The sequence below is a fragment of the Nanorana parkeri genome, unplaced genomic scaffold (assembly GCF_000935625.1).
Source record: "Nanorana parkeri isolate BGI_ZX_2015 unplaced genomic scaffold, ASM93562v1 scaffold74, whole genome shotgun sequence".
Taxonomy (NCBI): domain Eukaryota; kingdom Metazoa; phylum Chordata; class Amphibia; order Anura; family Dicroglossidae; genus Nanorana; species Nanorana parkeri.
Genome location: NW_017306342.1, coordinates 2,457,899 through 2,472,569, shown reverse-complemented (window position 1 = coordinate 2,472,569; position 14,671 = coordinate 2,457,899). Strand labels below are relative to the sequence as shown.

Below are 14,671 nucleotides of genomic sequence, written 5' to 3'. Positions count from 1 at the left end.
TAAATAAAGAGTTTGATAATTTTGGTGGGGGGGGGGGACCACACTCTTTTTTTTTTTTACATTTACATTTTTTACATTTTAGACAGTGATGCCTTGAGATTTTGCATACTTTTAAAAGTTGCCATGGCTGAAAAAGGTTGAGGTACACTGATTTAGAGCACCCTGAGCACTAGATTCGATAATAGACATGGCATGCAGGCACATGGATGTGCTTTCTGTTCACTGCTAGTGCTGAATTAAGAATTTATTTTGACACCATGATCCCTAAGCCTGACGTTGATAATTCGGTTCCCTCCAATTTCCTTCCTATTTCTTTATTAACATTAAAAACCTCACTAAAATACTTTGACTAAACCAAGGATAGGGAACTTAATACATAAGGATCAACTGGGCTTCATGCCCATGAGACAAGCCAGTGATAATATCCTCAAAATCGTTCTGCTTTTTGAGGCAACCAAGAAGCGTTAGATACCTTTAATGCTACTGTCCCTGGACATTAGTGAAGCATTCAACTCCCTTTCCTGGCCCTACTTTTTCTGCATCCTGGAATGCTGTGAATTCAAGTTGAAATTGCGGACGTGAGTTTCCCCTCTTTATAGGAACATGTCAAGGATGCCCCCTATCCCCACTTCTCTTTGCCCTGGCCATTGAGCCACTGGCTCATCTTATTAGAACTTTGCCAACATATCTTGGGCTTGCATAATGCCGACCATCACTATCTATTAAGTATGTTTGCTGATGATGTTTTACTTACTGTTACTAATTCCCTTATTTCCCTACCTAATTTGCAGAACCCTTTGTCCAAACTTGGGGATCTATCTGGCCTAACAGTTAATCCCTCAAAATCGAAAGCACTCCACATTTCCCTTCCCTTCCCTCTCCTCCATACCTTTAAACAATTCTTCAGCTACCACCGGGAACCCGTTAATTTCAACTATTTATGGATTTATCTTGCTGATGCTTATTCCACTATTTTTGAAGCTTTCCCCCTCTTTGTCGTAAACTCCAAAATCTTCAGGCTTGGTCAACAAATCCAATCTCTTGGTTGGGACAAATTGCTGCGGCTAAAATACCTACCTAAATTGCTTTATCTCTTTCGTGCCCTCCCAGTCCATGTTCCTCCCCAGAGACAGGTCTTGTGCTACATTTGAAAGGGTTGAAAACCACGAACCTTTAAATTGGTCATGTTCCAGCCCGAATCAGAATCTACAGGTGGATTGGGGGTACCTTATTTTTATTAAATATTACCCAGCTGCCCAACTGGCCCAAGTTACAAAGCTTCATGGGAAATCCCTTTGTGGCTGGCCCTAGAAGCGGTAGATTGCGACCCTCTCCACAGCCATAATCTTTTGTGGCATTATTTTAAAGATAGGCGCTTCCCTTCCAACCCTGTCACTAACCATTCACTTCAGCTCTGGGATAGGTTTAAATATTCTGGGGGGGGGGGGCTCCCCATCTCCTTCTCTCTTTTATCCGTAACCTGTCATTTCCTCCGGGTATGGACTCACTACAGGCATTTCACTGGTAGACCAGGGTCGAATAATCACTAATTCTATAAACTTATCTCCCAATCCGAGAATGAAATAGTTTGTCTCATTTCGTTTGACCAATAGTCTACTAGCTCCTGAATTGTTTACAGTGGGTCCTGGTAAATAAGAAGCTAGCTGCTAAATTGTGGGACAGAATGTTCAGGTTCCGCATGGTCTGGAAACCGTGCGTCTCTGACTTTTTACCTTCTGACTTTGATCAGATTTGAGAGAATTATTGGAAATCTAACCCCTTCGTCCACCTTTTGATATTGTAAATCCCCTTGGCCACTCCATTCTTATTCCATTCCTCTCTCCCCCCTTTTCTTCTCTGTGCCTCATTCCCCTATCTTTTAATGTTCCTAATGTTCCTATATATGTTAACTTACTTTTGTTCAATGGTCCCCCGTTTATAATTTGATAGTTGTAATTTTCCTGATTTTACATCGGGGTTGGTCATTATTATCTTACATTTCCTATGCTGATACAACATTTTGTTTACTGCACTTTGTAATGTTTTACACATTTTGTCTGTTGTTATATTTATCTTATATTTACCAATAAAAATTATTGAATTTTTAAAAAAAATTATATTTTAGGTTTACTTTAAAGAAGAACTCCAGGCAAAACTTTTATTAACCCTTGTAGTGGGGTTAACTGCTCGTTTTGGTCTAGAAGGAAAAATAACAAAGTTATACTCACCCGGTCTTCCAAGTCGGCAAGCTGTGACAGTGCTCCCTTTGGGCTGTCTCCTATGCTCCAGCGATGGTAAGTCCCTCTGTGTCCTCACGCCCTATACTTTGTATAGAATGTGATGAATCATGGACCTTAGATCGCTGCAGTGGAGGAGGAGAGAGGCTCCAGGGACCAGTCTAAGAGCAAGTCGGCTCCGAAGATCAAGCGAGTATAACTTATTTTTTTCCTCCCTAAAACAAAACAAGTAGTTAACACTTACAGTGTTGGGGTAACCCCACTGCAAAGGTTAAAAAAAAGGTTGCCAGAAGTTCTGCTTTCAGTAAATATGCTATAATCTTTAAGCCCTTGTCCTTTTTTGTAATAGTAAGCTATCGATTCTTACCCTTTAACACATTTTTCTTCTTTCCCACAAACACTCCTATCTTTGCTTTTTCAGACTATAAACTTAGTGATCGTCATGGGCTGCTTTTTAAATTTTTGGAATGAGCTCATGCATAGCCACAATAGGTAACCACCTTGTTCTAAATAAAGCAGTGCATGTCCCTGAGAAGAAACTTGGAAACAAATTTGGCCAGTGGTGGGGCCAGCATTCATGAACACTATCTGTCAGGAATGCAACTCCAAAGGTGTCTCTCTAGTGGCACCCATGCAAGATCGTCTTATGTGCCACCCTCTCCCAATGGGTAGGTCATAATTGTAGCTTTGACAGTTGCATATTTTTGTTACTGATGAAAGATGGGAGAGGTAATTATGCAGTACAGAAAGTTCCGGCACACTTCAAGTATAGATATGTTCAGCTCGAGAAGTCGCGTTCCAATTCTTCAAGCTGCATCCATATGTGGCAATTATTCTTAACTTGTGGCACATGTACCTGCAAATATACAGGTTCAAAACACACTACTGCTAGTTAAATACTATCTAATACCAATTCTAAAAAAACAAATTGGATTATTGCAAAGGGAATTGTTTAGAAAGAAGAAGATATCTTTAGAGGCTTACAATTTAAAAATATGTATCCATCTTGTTAACAGAGATTTACAGAACATAACGGAAATGTCTTTCCCTGTGTAGGTGCTGCTGTGGCCGGCTTATAAAAGAACACAGTTTCTATAGGAGCAGTGGTGGTGTAAACCTTTCCGGGGACGTGCCAAACACAGAGGTTTGGACTGTGGAAAATCACACAGTGAAAAGTTCTACAGATGCTTATGGAACCATTGACTTTCAAGGAGGATCACAGACCTGGAAAGCCAAGGTAAATGTTCATATATCTTATGGTGCTGTCTCCTGCATACAGTCTACACTCTGCCGTGATAGAAAAATCTAAGCCAATGGGAGCCATTCACCTTTCATTGCTTTGACTACATAATTCTAAACATGGTCGCTGTATTGTGGTGCATTTCTGCTACCTGCAACACCTTATCTAGTGATTTACTATCTGTGCTACTCTCTTCATAATTTTCTTCTGGCATATTAAAGTGGAAGTAAAGGGAAAGAAATAAAAATAAAAGCCACTGGAGCTGTGAGCCATAATGTGCTAGTATGCACATTATGGCAGACTTACCTGCCAAAGTGATCAAGTCCAGGACTGCACTTCATACAGCATTCTGACCATGGTTGGGAGCTTGTAGTAAGAACCACGGATGGCACCATGCGTATATAAAGTCACAAGGAAGAAAGGCCACCAGCACTCCATAAAGATTTTAAAGAATCAAATTGTTTTTATGTCACAAAGGTTGTATAGCCAATGTTTCAGCACAAAGTGGGGTCCTTTCCTCAGAGAAACACAGTGGCTTGTTGCGCTAATATTACAACATTAGTTTACCACAAGTATTCCATAGCATGTTAATTAACAGATAGTAAACATACAAATTTAATTTAAAGTGATATATTTATTAATAAAATGTATATTGTTTTTATTTCTTTTAGTATGTCAGATTATCAAATGACAGTAAGGTTGAAGATATACTCCATCTTATGGTTAAGGAGTGGAGGATGCAGCTACCAAAACTGGTTATCTCTGTACATGGTGGGAAACAAAAATTTGACCTCCATCCTCGTATTACAGAGGCCCTAGCTAGAGGATTAGTGAAAGCTGCCACAACCACAGGATCTTGGATCTTTACAGGAGGAGTGAATAATGGTAAATAAAAAATACTCATGTTACAGTCCATACAAGATAAAAGATCTGCTAATCAGAATTCTAATGATTTCATACTTGCTTCATATAGTGCTTTTTACATGATGTAAGTGCTTTACTCAATGGGTTATCTAACTGTGAGTTACTGTACTTTGCACATCTTTATTGAACTTTGCAATTTCTTCCTCACTAAGCCCCTACATGACCCTTAGAACTGAACTTCAGGCTGCAAGACTCTAAACTGCCAGCAGAGTAAATACCTGAATTTCCCTTGATATTAGCGTTATATAATCCAATGTACAGCAGAGCACAGGGAGAGGCAGAAGCAGCACAAGGAGTAAATAATTGTACTTCAGGGCTTATGTGCTAACAAGAAGAATTCTACATCAGTCTGCTGCTTCTCCTCTCAATGTCCAGTCACAACTAGGAGAATGACAAGACCCATAAGTGTCTCTCAACCACAGCAGAGAAAAACATGGTCTCCTGCTCTGCAGATGGAGCTTTGCTGTGTTTCAGAAAAGTTTAAATACCTGGACTGGATGGGTAGAAATGCAAATCTTTTGGCAGGTAAAACAGATTCCTTTTATCTGTGTATTTAGCTTTTTACCTGGAGTTCAGCTTTGGTTAGGGTTATATTCATTTCTCTGGGTACTCTGTTGCTAAACTCAAACTTTACATAGTTTTGGATAACACGCTGCCTATGCGCATGAACAGTTCTCCAATTAAATGAAATTGTCCTCTGAAGTCAGAAACTAAGACTTTCAGGGGTGTCAATCACCTATTCCTGCTCAGTGCTCACTGGTGTTTGCCACCAATCCCTAAGGCTGGGTTCACACCTAGGCGTATCGAATATGCGCGTTTGTCGCGCTTTTCGTGCCACGCGTTTTTAACCGTGATTTGCGGTAAAAAACGTGCGACAAACGCGTGTTTCCTAGGGCTATCCTGTACTTCTTTGGGCGTAGGGCGTTTTGCAGTGCGTTCCTACGCGCTGCAAAACGCCCAGGTGGGAACCATGCCCATAGGCAATCATTGTTTTTCACATGTTGAGCGTTTTACATAGCGTAGGAACGCACTCTAAAACGCCCAGGTGTGAACCAGGCCTAAGGCCTTAGGCCCAAAGTGTGTTTAAAATTTCTAAGGGTGTGTCAATTAGAAACCAGTTGCAGTTTATTTATGAAATAGTGTCTAGTTACCGCACAATACACTAATTATTGAAGTTATATTAAAGTCAAAAAAGTTTTTAAGCTATTTCAAATTCTGTTTAAATCACTTACAATGGATGCTGCTACTTGATGTTTAAAAGTTTCAGCTTTTTTTAAAAGAAATACTTTACTGGGCAATGTATATTTGTTTGCTCTGGATTCATTATTAATAAAAGCGTGAGAGTTTAATACTACTTTAACAAGAACAAATGATACATTTTAAGTTCATTAGTTTGAGTTTTCTTTATGACTGTAGGTGTGGCTGAACACATTGGAGATGCCCTAAAGGAGAATTCCTCACGCCTAAATCAGAAGGTCTGCACTGTTGGAATAGCCCCATGGGGTGTAGTTGATTGCAGACAGGATCTTGTTGGAAGAAATGTAAGTCCGTTTGGTCCATCCACTATTTACATTATCTGCTCTCCTCCTTGGAGTGACAGTTTTCATTGTCTTTGTTTTCTTTAAGATTGTAGCACCATATCAAGCTCTGCTGAACCCACTCAGCAAACTCCATGTCCTGAATAGCCTCCATTCTCATTTCATCCTTGTGGACGATGGCATAGTTGGACGTCACGGAGCAGAAATTCTTATACGGAAAGAGTTAGAGAGTAGAATCCGTCTACAGCAAATTCATGCAAGTAAGTTTCACCAATATAAAATTGTGGCTTAGTGTTTAGCACTCCTGCTTTGCAGCATTGGGGTCCCGCAATTTGAATCACAAACAGCACACTACCTGAATGGAGTTTGCATGTTCTCCCTGTGTCTTCGTAAGTTTACTCCGGTTTCCTCCCACACTTCAAAGACATGCTGGTAGGTTAATTGGCACCTGTATAAACTGGCTCTAGTATGTGTATGTATGTGAGATACAGACCTTAGATTTTGAGCTCCTTGAGGGCAAGATCTGATGTGAATGTGCATGTAAAGTTCGGCATATATTGTCAGCACTATATAAATACCTGTAATAAATAAATATACCAATTTTATTCGAAATAAGCGCCAGACGGATATAAACACACCATTTAATGCAGTTATGTATTCATTACAAACATTAAATATATTTTAATTACAGCTTGCATAAGTACTTTAGTTTGATGTTATATTAGCTTACTTTAAAAAGTTCACATGTATGTTTTTCATCTGTATAAATTAGGGATGTCCCGATACTGATAATAGTATCGGTATCAGGGCCGATACAGGGCATTTTCGCGAGTACTTGAAAATGCCCTGATTCTTCAGGCTGATACCAGTCACTTCAGGCAGCCTGCTGGGGACCTGGCAGTAGCTGTCCTTGGCAGTGCCTGTCTGGTTCTATATCTCCTCCTCCTACTTCCCAGAGCAGGCACAGCCATGGACAGCCCCACACTGCACAGTTTAGCCCCGGAGCCGGCACCTGCCCGTTAAACTCTCGACCCACCATTTCAGGCCGGTGTTCTATCACTTTTCCCACCAGCACCTGCCCAATCAGCATAGCTACTGCCTGCAGAGCCCTGTAGAGATGCACATGCCACCTGGGTGAGATTGCAGCATGATGAGATCTGTATTTAGCTCTGTTGACATGTTGTGTATTCAGCTTTGGTGACATGTTGTGTATTCAACTCAGGTGACATGTTGTGTATTCAGTAGGGTTGCACAGATACCAAGTACAGTACTCGGTACAAGTACGAGTACACGTACCGATACTTTTGAGCTACAAGACTAGACTAGAGAAAAATTCAAAAATTAGGAGGCAGCTGTCATTTGTAAGGAGCACATGGGATTAGTACATCTCTGTTTTAATGTACGATTTTGTTTTTATAAATATAAATAAAGGGATGCACAGATACCAGTTTTGCGAGTACGAGTACTGATACTTGCCGAGTACATTTTTGTTTATTTTTTTTTTCTAAAACAATACAGACTAATGATTTCAGGACAGTGGTGGAGCGCCAGAGCCCGGTCCCAGCTGCAACCCTGGTAGTTCTCTTGAAAATGCCAAGTATCTGCACTGGTACTCAAAAAGTATCTGTGCATCCCTAGTATTCAGCTTTGTTGACATGTTGTGTATTCAGCTCTGGTGACATGTTGGGTACTCAGCTCTGGTGAGATCTGTATTTAGCCCTGGTGAGATCTGTACACAGTCCTGGTGAGAAACTGCCCTAAAATCATTAGTCTGTATTGTTTTAGAAAAAAATGTCACATGTCTCTTAAAGAAAAAGTATTGAATTGATATCGGCAAGTACCTGAGGGAAAATACTTGGTCTTGAAAAAAATTTTATCGGGACATCCCTAGTATAAATAGCTACTTGGCCAGTGTTCAGGTTTAATGAATTCATTTAAATAATGTAAATACATAAACACATTGAAATTAAATAATATAAATACATGAATAAAGTACAACGATCAATACAGGAATGTCACTAAACATACATTTTACCCAAAGGTGGTTTTAGCTGCATTTTAGCTGTAAACATGATTTAAACGCACTGTTAACAGCTGAGTTTATAAAACTGGTATTTTATTAAACTGGCATTATAATTATTGCAACTTCCTTTCTTAAAGAATACTCTCAACAGTACTCATCTTTACTAGTAGTTTATTTTCTTGTTTATGCATCTTTCCTTTTTTTTTGTTAGGAACTGGCAAGCGAATACCTATTGTGGCTCTAATACTAGAAGGTGGACCCAATACTATCCTTACAGTACTCGAGTATCTTCAGCAAAGTCCTCCAGTACCAGTGGTGGTGTGTGAAGGAAGTGGCAGAGCTGCAGATCTCTTGGCACATGTGTATAAACAGACAGAGAGCCAGGGGTAAGATGGTTATATGTGTTCTAATTACCACTGGAAACCAACTCGATTTGTCATTTAATAACGCCTTATCTTTTATTCTTGTTCATAGAAATCTCCTGGAAGGCTCCGAGTCTGATGTCATTGCCACCATAAAGAAAACCTTCACCCTCAGTCACTCTGAAACCGTGCACATGTTCCAGACAATAATGGCTTGTATGAAAACCAAACACTTAGTGAGTTTGGTGAATTTCCTTCTAATGATTTGTCCAATGGCAATTGCTGCTTCACCATTGTAAATTTCATATCAATGGCTAAAGGATATGACTACCTTTTGGAGCATGTTTCAAGTTACACCGTATTTAGGGTGTAACATGAAACATATAACATGGTCACATTGCAACCCATTGCTTATCTGAATTCCAGGGTGCTTTTCCTCGCAGACTGCTTCTCTTTTTTGGAAATAGTAAGGCTGAGCATGACTCTGACTGCACAGCCTCATCATCCATTTACAGATCCTTTGAAAGGATCTGTGAATGGAGAAACTACAAGTCCCATAAGAGAAAATGTCAGAAGGACTTGCAGTTCTCAATGGAATACAAGTGTTGTGATGGGTCAAATCCATGATCCATGAAAAAAGATCCTAAGCGTGAATGTGGTTTACGTTTGGGAAGCTCCATTCATTCCAATATCAAACGTTAAAATCAAACAGAATTTAGGTCGACATTCGTCGGTTGTCTGCTGGCATTATCGGGTCATAAAGATCTTTCGTACGAATGTGCGTTTGGAAATCTACTAGTGTATGGCTAGCTTAAGTGATAAGACTATCTTCTGGAAAATCTCACAAGTTTGGCTGTCTAGAGTCTTACATGAGTTGGTTTGGCTGGTATTAATGAAGGGTAAATCATATGATTATTAACTTTTTCTCACTGATTTTCAATATTATATAAATATATCCTTGAGTTGCAAACAATCTACCATGTTTAATGTGCCAGGCTTGTACAGTATGTTTATTAACTTGCTTATATTTTCTCGCACAAGACATTGGTTGACATTGTTGTTTTGCTACACCTGAAATGAATGGGTATCTATGGCGAAAAACTAAAATTGAATCTGTATTTCTATATTGAATTTTGATCAGTTCCATCCCCTTCCTAATAAACATATCCATCTAGATGTTTGTAAAGTGATGGGCAGACAGAAGTCAGCACTCCCTACATAAAAGGATTTTTTCAAGTAAGCTTTGATTGCTTTCTCAAAAACAACTCAATGCTATTACTATTCCTATTACAATGCTGCTACAGTACATGCTGGGACATTGCAACTCCTTTAAATTAGGTGACAGGCAGAGGTTATTGCTTAGCCATATTTTCAAAAAATCAGATGATTACTTTTGTTTTCCAGATAACTGTATACAATGCTGGGCCTGAAGAACCACAGGATATTGATGTTGCAATCCTAACATCTCTGTTAAAAAGTCAGTATATGTTCAGTTTTACATTCTTGATTGAAGTCCGATTCAAGTTTTTCTGCCGGCAAGGTTAAACTAATATTACAGGAGAACATTGCTGAGAGAAATACAGGGATTGCCACTGCTTATCTTTAAAAAAAATCTATGTTTTGTTTGAAATTCTTCCTGAAAAATAGCAGGGAACTTCCTTCTATGTGAGGGGACCCTAACCCTATGCTTACAGACTTATATCTGCAGTGTGAAATCTAAGGCACTGCTGCCTCTGACTGCTAGGGGTGGATTTTTCTTAGCTTAGTGAATGTGGTAAAAGTTCACTTTGCAAAGAATAGTCATTAACTTGCAAGAAAAAAAACCCAACAAAACAACAGTATTTTTACTGCACATTATCAGAGCTTCATCTCATTCACTAAGCTAAAGGAAAATGCACTTGCAAAGTGATTAGCCTATTTGCCCTCAATAAATCAACCACCTACAGTAGTCTCAGGAGATCTAGTGATGTATCTACTGTTCTCCTTGATGGAGGCTCTGCCATGAGGAAGTAAAAGCCCTGCCCTCTACCAAGATGGCCACGTCTGCACAGAGGCATAATTCAGAACAAGGTATGGTAAGTTAGTGATGGGGAAAAGACCAGCTGCAATACTGGTGACTAGTTCTTTGCCCCCTGTCTGTCTTTTATGAGCACAGCTTCTACAGTTCAGTTCCTCTTTAAGACAGAAATCCTAATATGAATACTTTTTCCAGGTTAGTGCAATGGCAGCCACGTGGTTTTTGTAGAATGGGAAGGTCAGTGTCCAAGCAGAGCCACGTTTTGTTCACGTAAACATATCTGCCATTGGAGGAAGTATGAAACATTTGTTAGTACAGAAGTATATGGCATCTATAGTATAAGTCTTATTCTCAAACAATGAGTACACCTGAATTATTTTTACAACTTGTGATGTTGGGGAGCTCACAGAGCACTCACACGGCGTTTTTCCATGAATGAAAAGTCTTTATTGGTATTTCAACAGCGGATACTCAAGGAAGCTCAACATACAATAGCTTGTCGTCAGCAGAATATATATAATGGCTCACCAATCACCGAGTTGTTCCTTACACTCACGGTGTCCCAGTCTTTTAATAGTTTCTCTTGCATCACTGCTGCTCCGGCCTCAATCTTCAGGGCCACTGTCTGGTTCCCCCAGACAACCTCAATCACGTGCCAATCCTCACCATAGACTTCACAAACCTGCAGCACCCTGCAGAACTGGCCTCCACACTGACTCCTGGGTAGAGTTCTCCTGTCACCCAGGTGGGGCCCTGAACACATCCCATCACACTCTTCATATGGGATGTCCCAGATGCACAATTAGGTGCTGGTTACTACCAAAGCATGGACCCAGGAATGGAGATTTCCTCCCACCCAGAGCTCTAAGAAATCTCCTGGCTCCAGGATCCCAACTGTGATCCAGAAAACCCGTAAAGGACTGAAAAGGCAATTCTTTCCACCCTGGGTGACTTTGAGGCCACCCAACACTGTGGTATTGTCACGCAATGCCACAAACTATATTACAAAATGTGATTGTCTTGAGTGTTAACACACCATAATCTAATTTGGTGGTTTATAAAAGAATGTTGATACATCATTTTTTGGTTTATTTTATAGGCACAAATATGTCTCCTTATGATCAGCTTGTTCTGGCCTTGGCTTGGGACAGAGTAGATATTGCCAAGAATTATATTTTTGTACATGGACAGCAGTGGTTGGTATGTGAACAAGTCTTACTTATTTCATATTATAGTAAACAAATCTCTACTAATTTATAAGGTGTTTAGGTAACAGAAAGCAAATCCATGTAAATAATATTTGTATTTATTTCATAGACAAAACCTTTGGAACAAATAATGGTGGATGCCCTTGTAATGGACAGGGTTGCATTTGTCAAACTTCTCATAGAGAACGGTGTCAGTATGCACAGATTCCTGACCATACCCAGGCTGGAGGAATTGTACAATGCAGTAAGTAATCATTTCACTATGCTGCTAGAAAACACTTCTCCTTTCAGAATAATACTTGTCAGGCTTTGTATAGAAAACCACGCACATCCCTCTATCAAACATGTCTTATGCAGCTCTGCTTACAATAGCATGTAAGTAAGTGTATACAGTCTATACAAGATCAGTATACAATTATCCGGAATAACATATGGAAATTATATGAACTATTGTACTGTGCTCTAATTTAATGACTTCTAAACTGGGCATTTCCATTCTTACACCTGATGGCTACAGCAGAAGAGTCAGAAACTAATAGGATGCAATGTATAACAGTAAACCTGTCTTGAGAGGCTTTGGTTGCTGACCTTCATATGTAAATGCTGGTTGTTTGGTTGTTATGCTGAGAAAAGTAAGAAATCCTTAACTTCAGACCCCATTCACTCTGAGCACACAAAATCCGCTGAAAAATAGGTTTTCGAGCGACAAGCTTAAGCTAAAGGCGACATTGAGCTGTGAGATGTGAACAGCTCCATTGAAATGACTTGTTCGAGCTACATTGAGCGATTTTTGAGTGGAAATCGCGTGAATGGGGTCTTATACTTGTTCCAGGTCTGTGAACAATCGTGTGTCCCCCATCCTCACCCCCCACCGTGGTTTTCAGGATACCCTGCTCCTCTGGGGAGCCCAGGACCACGGCAAATTATGTCAGGATGGAGAGCAGGAGCAGACCAAGGAACATCCATTCCCTGGTCTGCTCTGTGATGAATGAAGCAGGAAGCGCTGTGCTCTCAGCGCTTCCAGCTTCAGAGCTGTCGCAAACCCGACTGAAGTGCTTGATTGCCTGTATTGGAAGGGCAGGTGAGACATCAGGGGTCTAATAGACTGCTAATGTCACCATAACGAGAACCTGTCTCCCCCACATGATATCTCATAGAGGCTTGTTAGCCCTTTTGTGATAGCAATAAAGTGAAACAAAACAACCCTGCTGCCCCCACCATCAGAATGACCACACGCCCGTGGGGCTTGCATGTGTAATTGCACCACTCATGTTGGGTATCGGTGAGAACATCAAAGTGAGGGCCATAATTCTGGGGTCATTATTCACTATGAATTCTAAACTGATGAGCAGTAAAGGCTTTTAAAGCACCGCATATGGTCAATTTTGAGTATTATAGTTTTTTCACCATAGCATGGGAGCATACAATTTTACGACTTGATGTGTTTGGTATTTATTTACTCTTCATGATAGCGTATTATATTTTGTTTGTGTGCGCTAAAATTAATTTTAGTGTATTTTTTTCCTAAAAATATCGATTTGATAAACATTTGTCCAAATATTGTGCAACATAAAAAATGCAGCCGTAATTTTTTTGGAAGGGGCCTCTGCTTTCAAAAATATATAATTGTGTGGGGGTTTAAAGTAATTTTCTATCCAAAAATTAATATTTTAGCATGTGTCCACAAAAATTAGAAAATTGCTCCAGTACTAAGGTAGTTAATGACTTAATGGTTCTGTGTCTCTTCCCACCTCCTCCGTGTACGAAGCGGGCATTCTGTCCTGTGTCTCCTCCCCTCCTTCCTCCTTTGTGTACAGAGCAGGCATTCTGTCCTGTGTCTCCTCCCCTCCTTCCTCCTTCATGTACGGTGCAGGCATTCTGTCCTGTGTCTCCTCGACTCCTTCCTCCTTCATGTACAGTGCAGGCATTCTGTCCTGTGTCTCCTCCCCTCCTTCATGTACGGTGCAGGCATTCTGTCCTGTGTCTCCTCCCCTCCATGTACGGTGTGGGCATTCTGTCCAGTGTCTCCTCCCCTCCTTCCTCCTTCATGTACAGTGCAGGCATTCTGTCCTGTGTCTCCTCCCCTCCTTCATGTAGGGTGCAGGCATTCTGTCCTGTGTCTCCTCCCCTCCATGTACGGTGTGGGCATTCTGTCCACAGGCATTCTGTCCTGTGTCTCCTCCCCTCCATGTACGGTGCGGGCATTCTGTCCAGTGCCTCCTCCCCTCCTTCCTCCTCTGTGTACTGCTGTGTGATCTCCTTGACGTCTGCCTGATAGTTCTGGCTCTAATGTTAGAGCCTGCAGGCATCGAGGAGGAGAGGACTTCACACACACACTGAGGTACCAAAGCTACTAGTATGCTGGGGGACAGTGTGGACTGTGAGCAGTACAGAAACTGAGCCATCGTTGGGGTTTGAATCTTTACAATGAAGCTGTGGAGAGGGGCGTTATTTTACACTGTGTAATTATTCCCCCCTTTTCCCCAGCTTTATTGGTGGAAGTGTTAATGCAAAGTGTTAGTCCCGTTAACACATGAATGTGAACGTGCATTACCTTCTTCGCATTCTGCAGTGTTTGCTGCGCGTCTGCCCATTCATTTCAATGTGCTGCCTTACGTGCAACAAACAGCAAAGAAGCTCATTCAGTAGTTTGAACTTCGAGCGTTATGCTTTGTAGTGTGTCAATGTGTGGCCACAGATGCATGTTTTGACTGCCGTGTTTGGGGTGAAATTAACATGTAATGGCATTGCAAGCATGTCACACATTTTTCCTGCATTGTGTCAGTGTATGGCAATGCGCATGTGTGTAAACTTGGCCCTAAAGTCGCAACAGTTGTGTTGGGGCTGCACCATTTTCAGGCCTACTCCAATGCATAGACACGGCACTTAGCCTCGTTTTAAATGAACTGCTCTGTGGTGGTGTACTGCATGCTGTACTTTTTTTCAGTGCAAAACGGTACAATCACATAGCTCCACACTGTGCTGATAGAACTTAATAAAATGGCAGTTGTGAAATTTCAATAAAGTTCTAACAAAACAAAAAGCTAAGTGTGATATGTCAGGATTAGCACATCAGCACTTTTAGCTGTCCAGTGCGGCTTGCTGGTGTGAACGGACCCTTA

General features: G+C 40.8%; 1 protein-coding gene across 1 annotated transcript in view; it reads left to right on the top strand.

Moving 5' to 3' along the window:
- The window catches only part of LOC108804799 (transient receptor potential cation channel subfamily M member 7-like), a 79,750-nt gene that overhangs the window by 17,086 nt on the left and 47,993 nt on the right, over positions 1-14,671 (top strand). Inside the window, exons 5-13 of the mRNA XM_018576684.1 lie at positions 3,294-3,474; positions 4,149-4,362; positions 5,818-5,942; positions 6,028-6,199; positions 8,174-8,348; positions 8,437-8,560; positions 9,729-9,801; positions 11,441-11,541; positions 11,659-11,793. Coding sequence (XP_018432186.1) covers positions 3,294-3,474; positions 4,149-4,362; positions 5,818-5,942; positions 6,028-6,199; positions 8,174-8,348; positions 8,437-8,560; positions 9,729-9,801; positions 11,441-11,541; positions 11,659-11,793 — 1,300 coding nt within the window. The remainder of the gene's footprint in view (positions 1-3,293; positions 3,475-4,148; positions 4,363-5,817; positions 5,943-6,027; positions 6,200-8,173; positions 8,349-8,436; positions 8,561-9,728; positions 9,802-11,440; positions 11,542-11,658; positions 11,794-14,671) is intronic.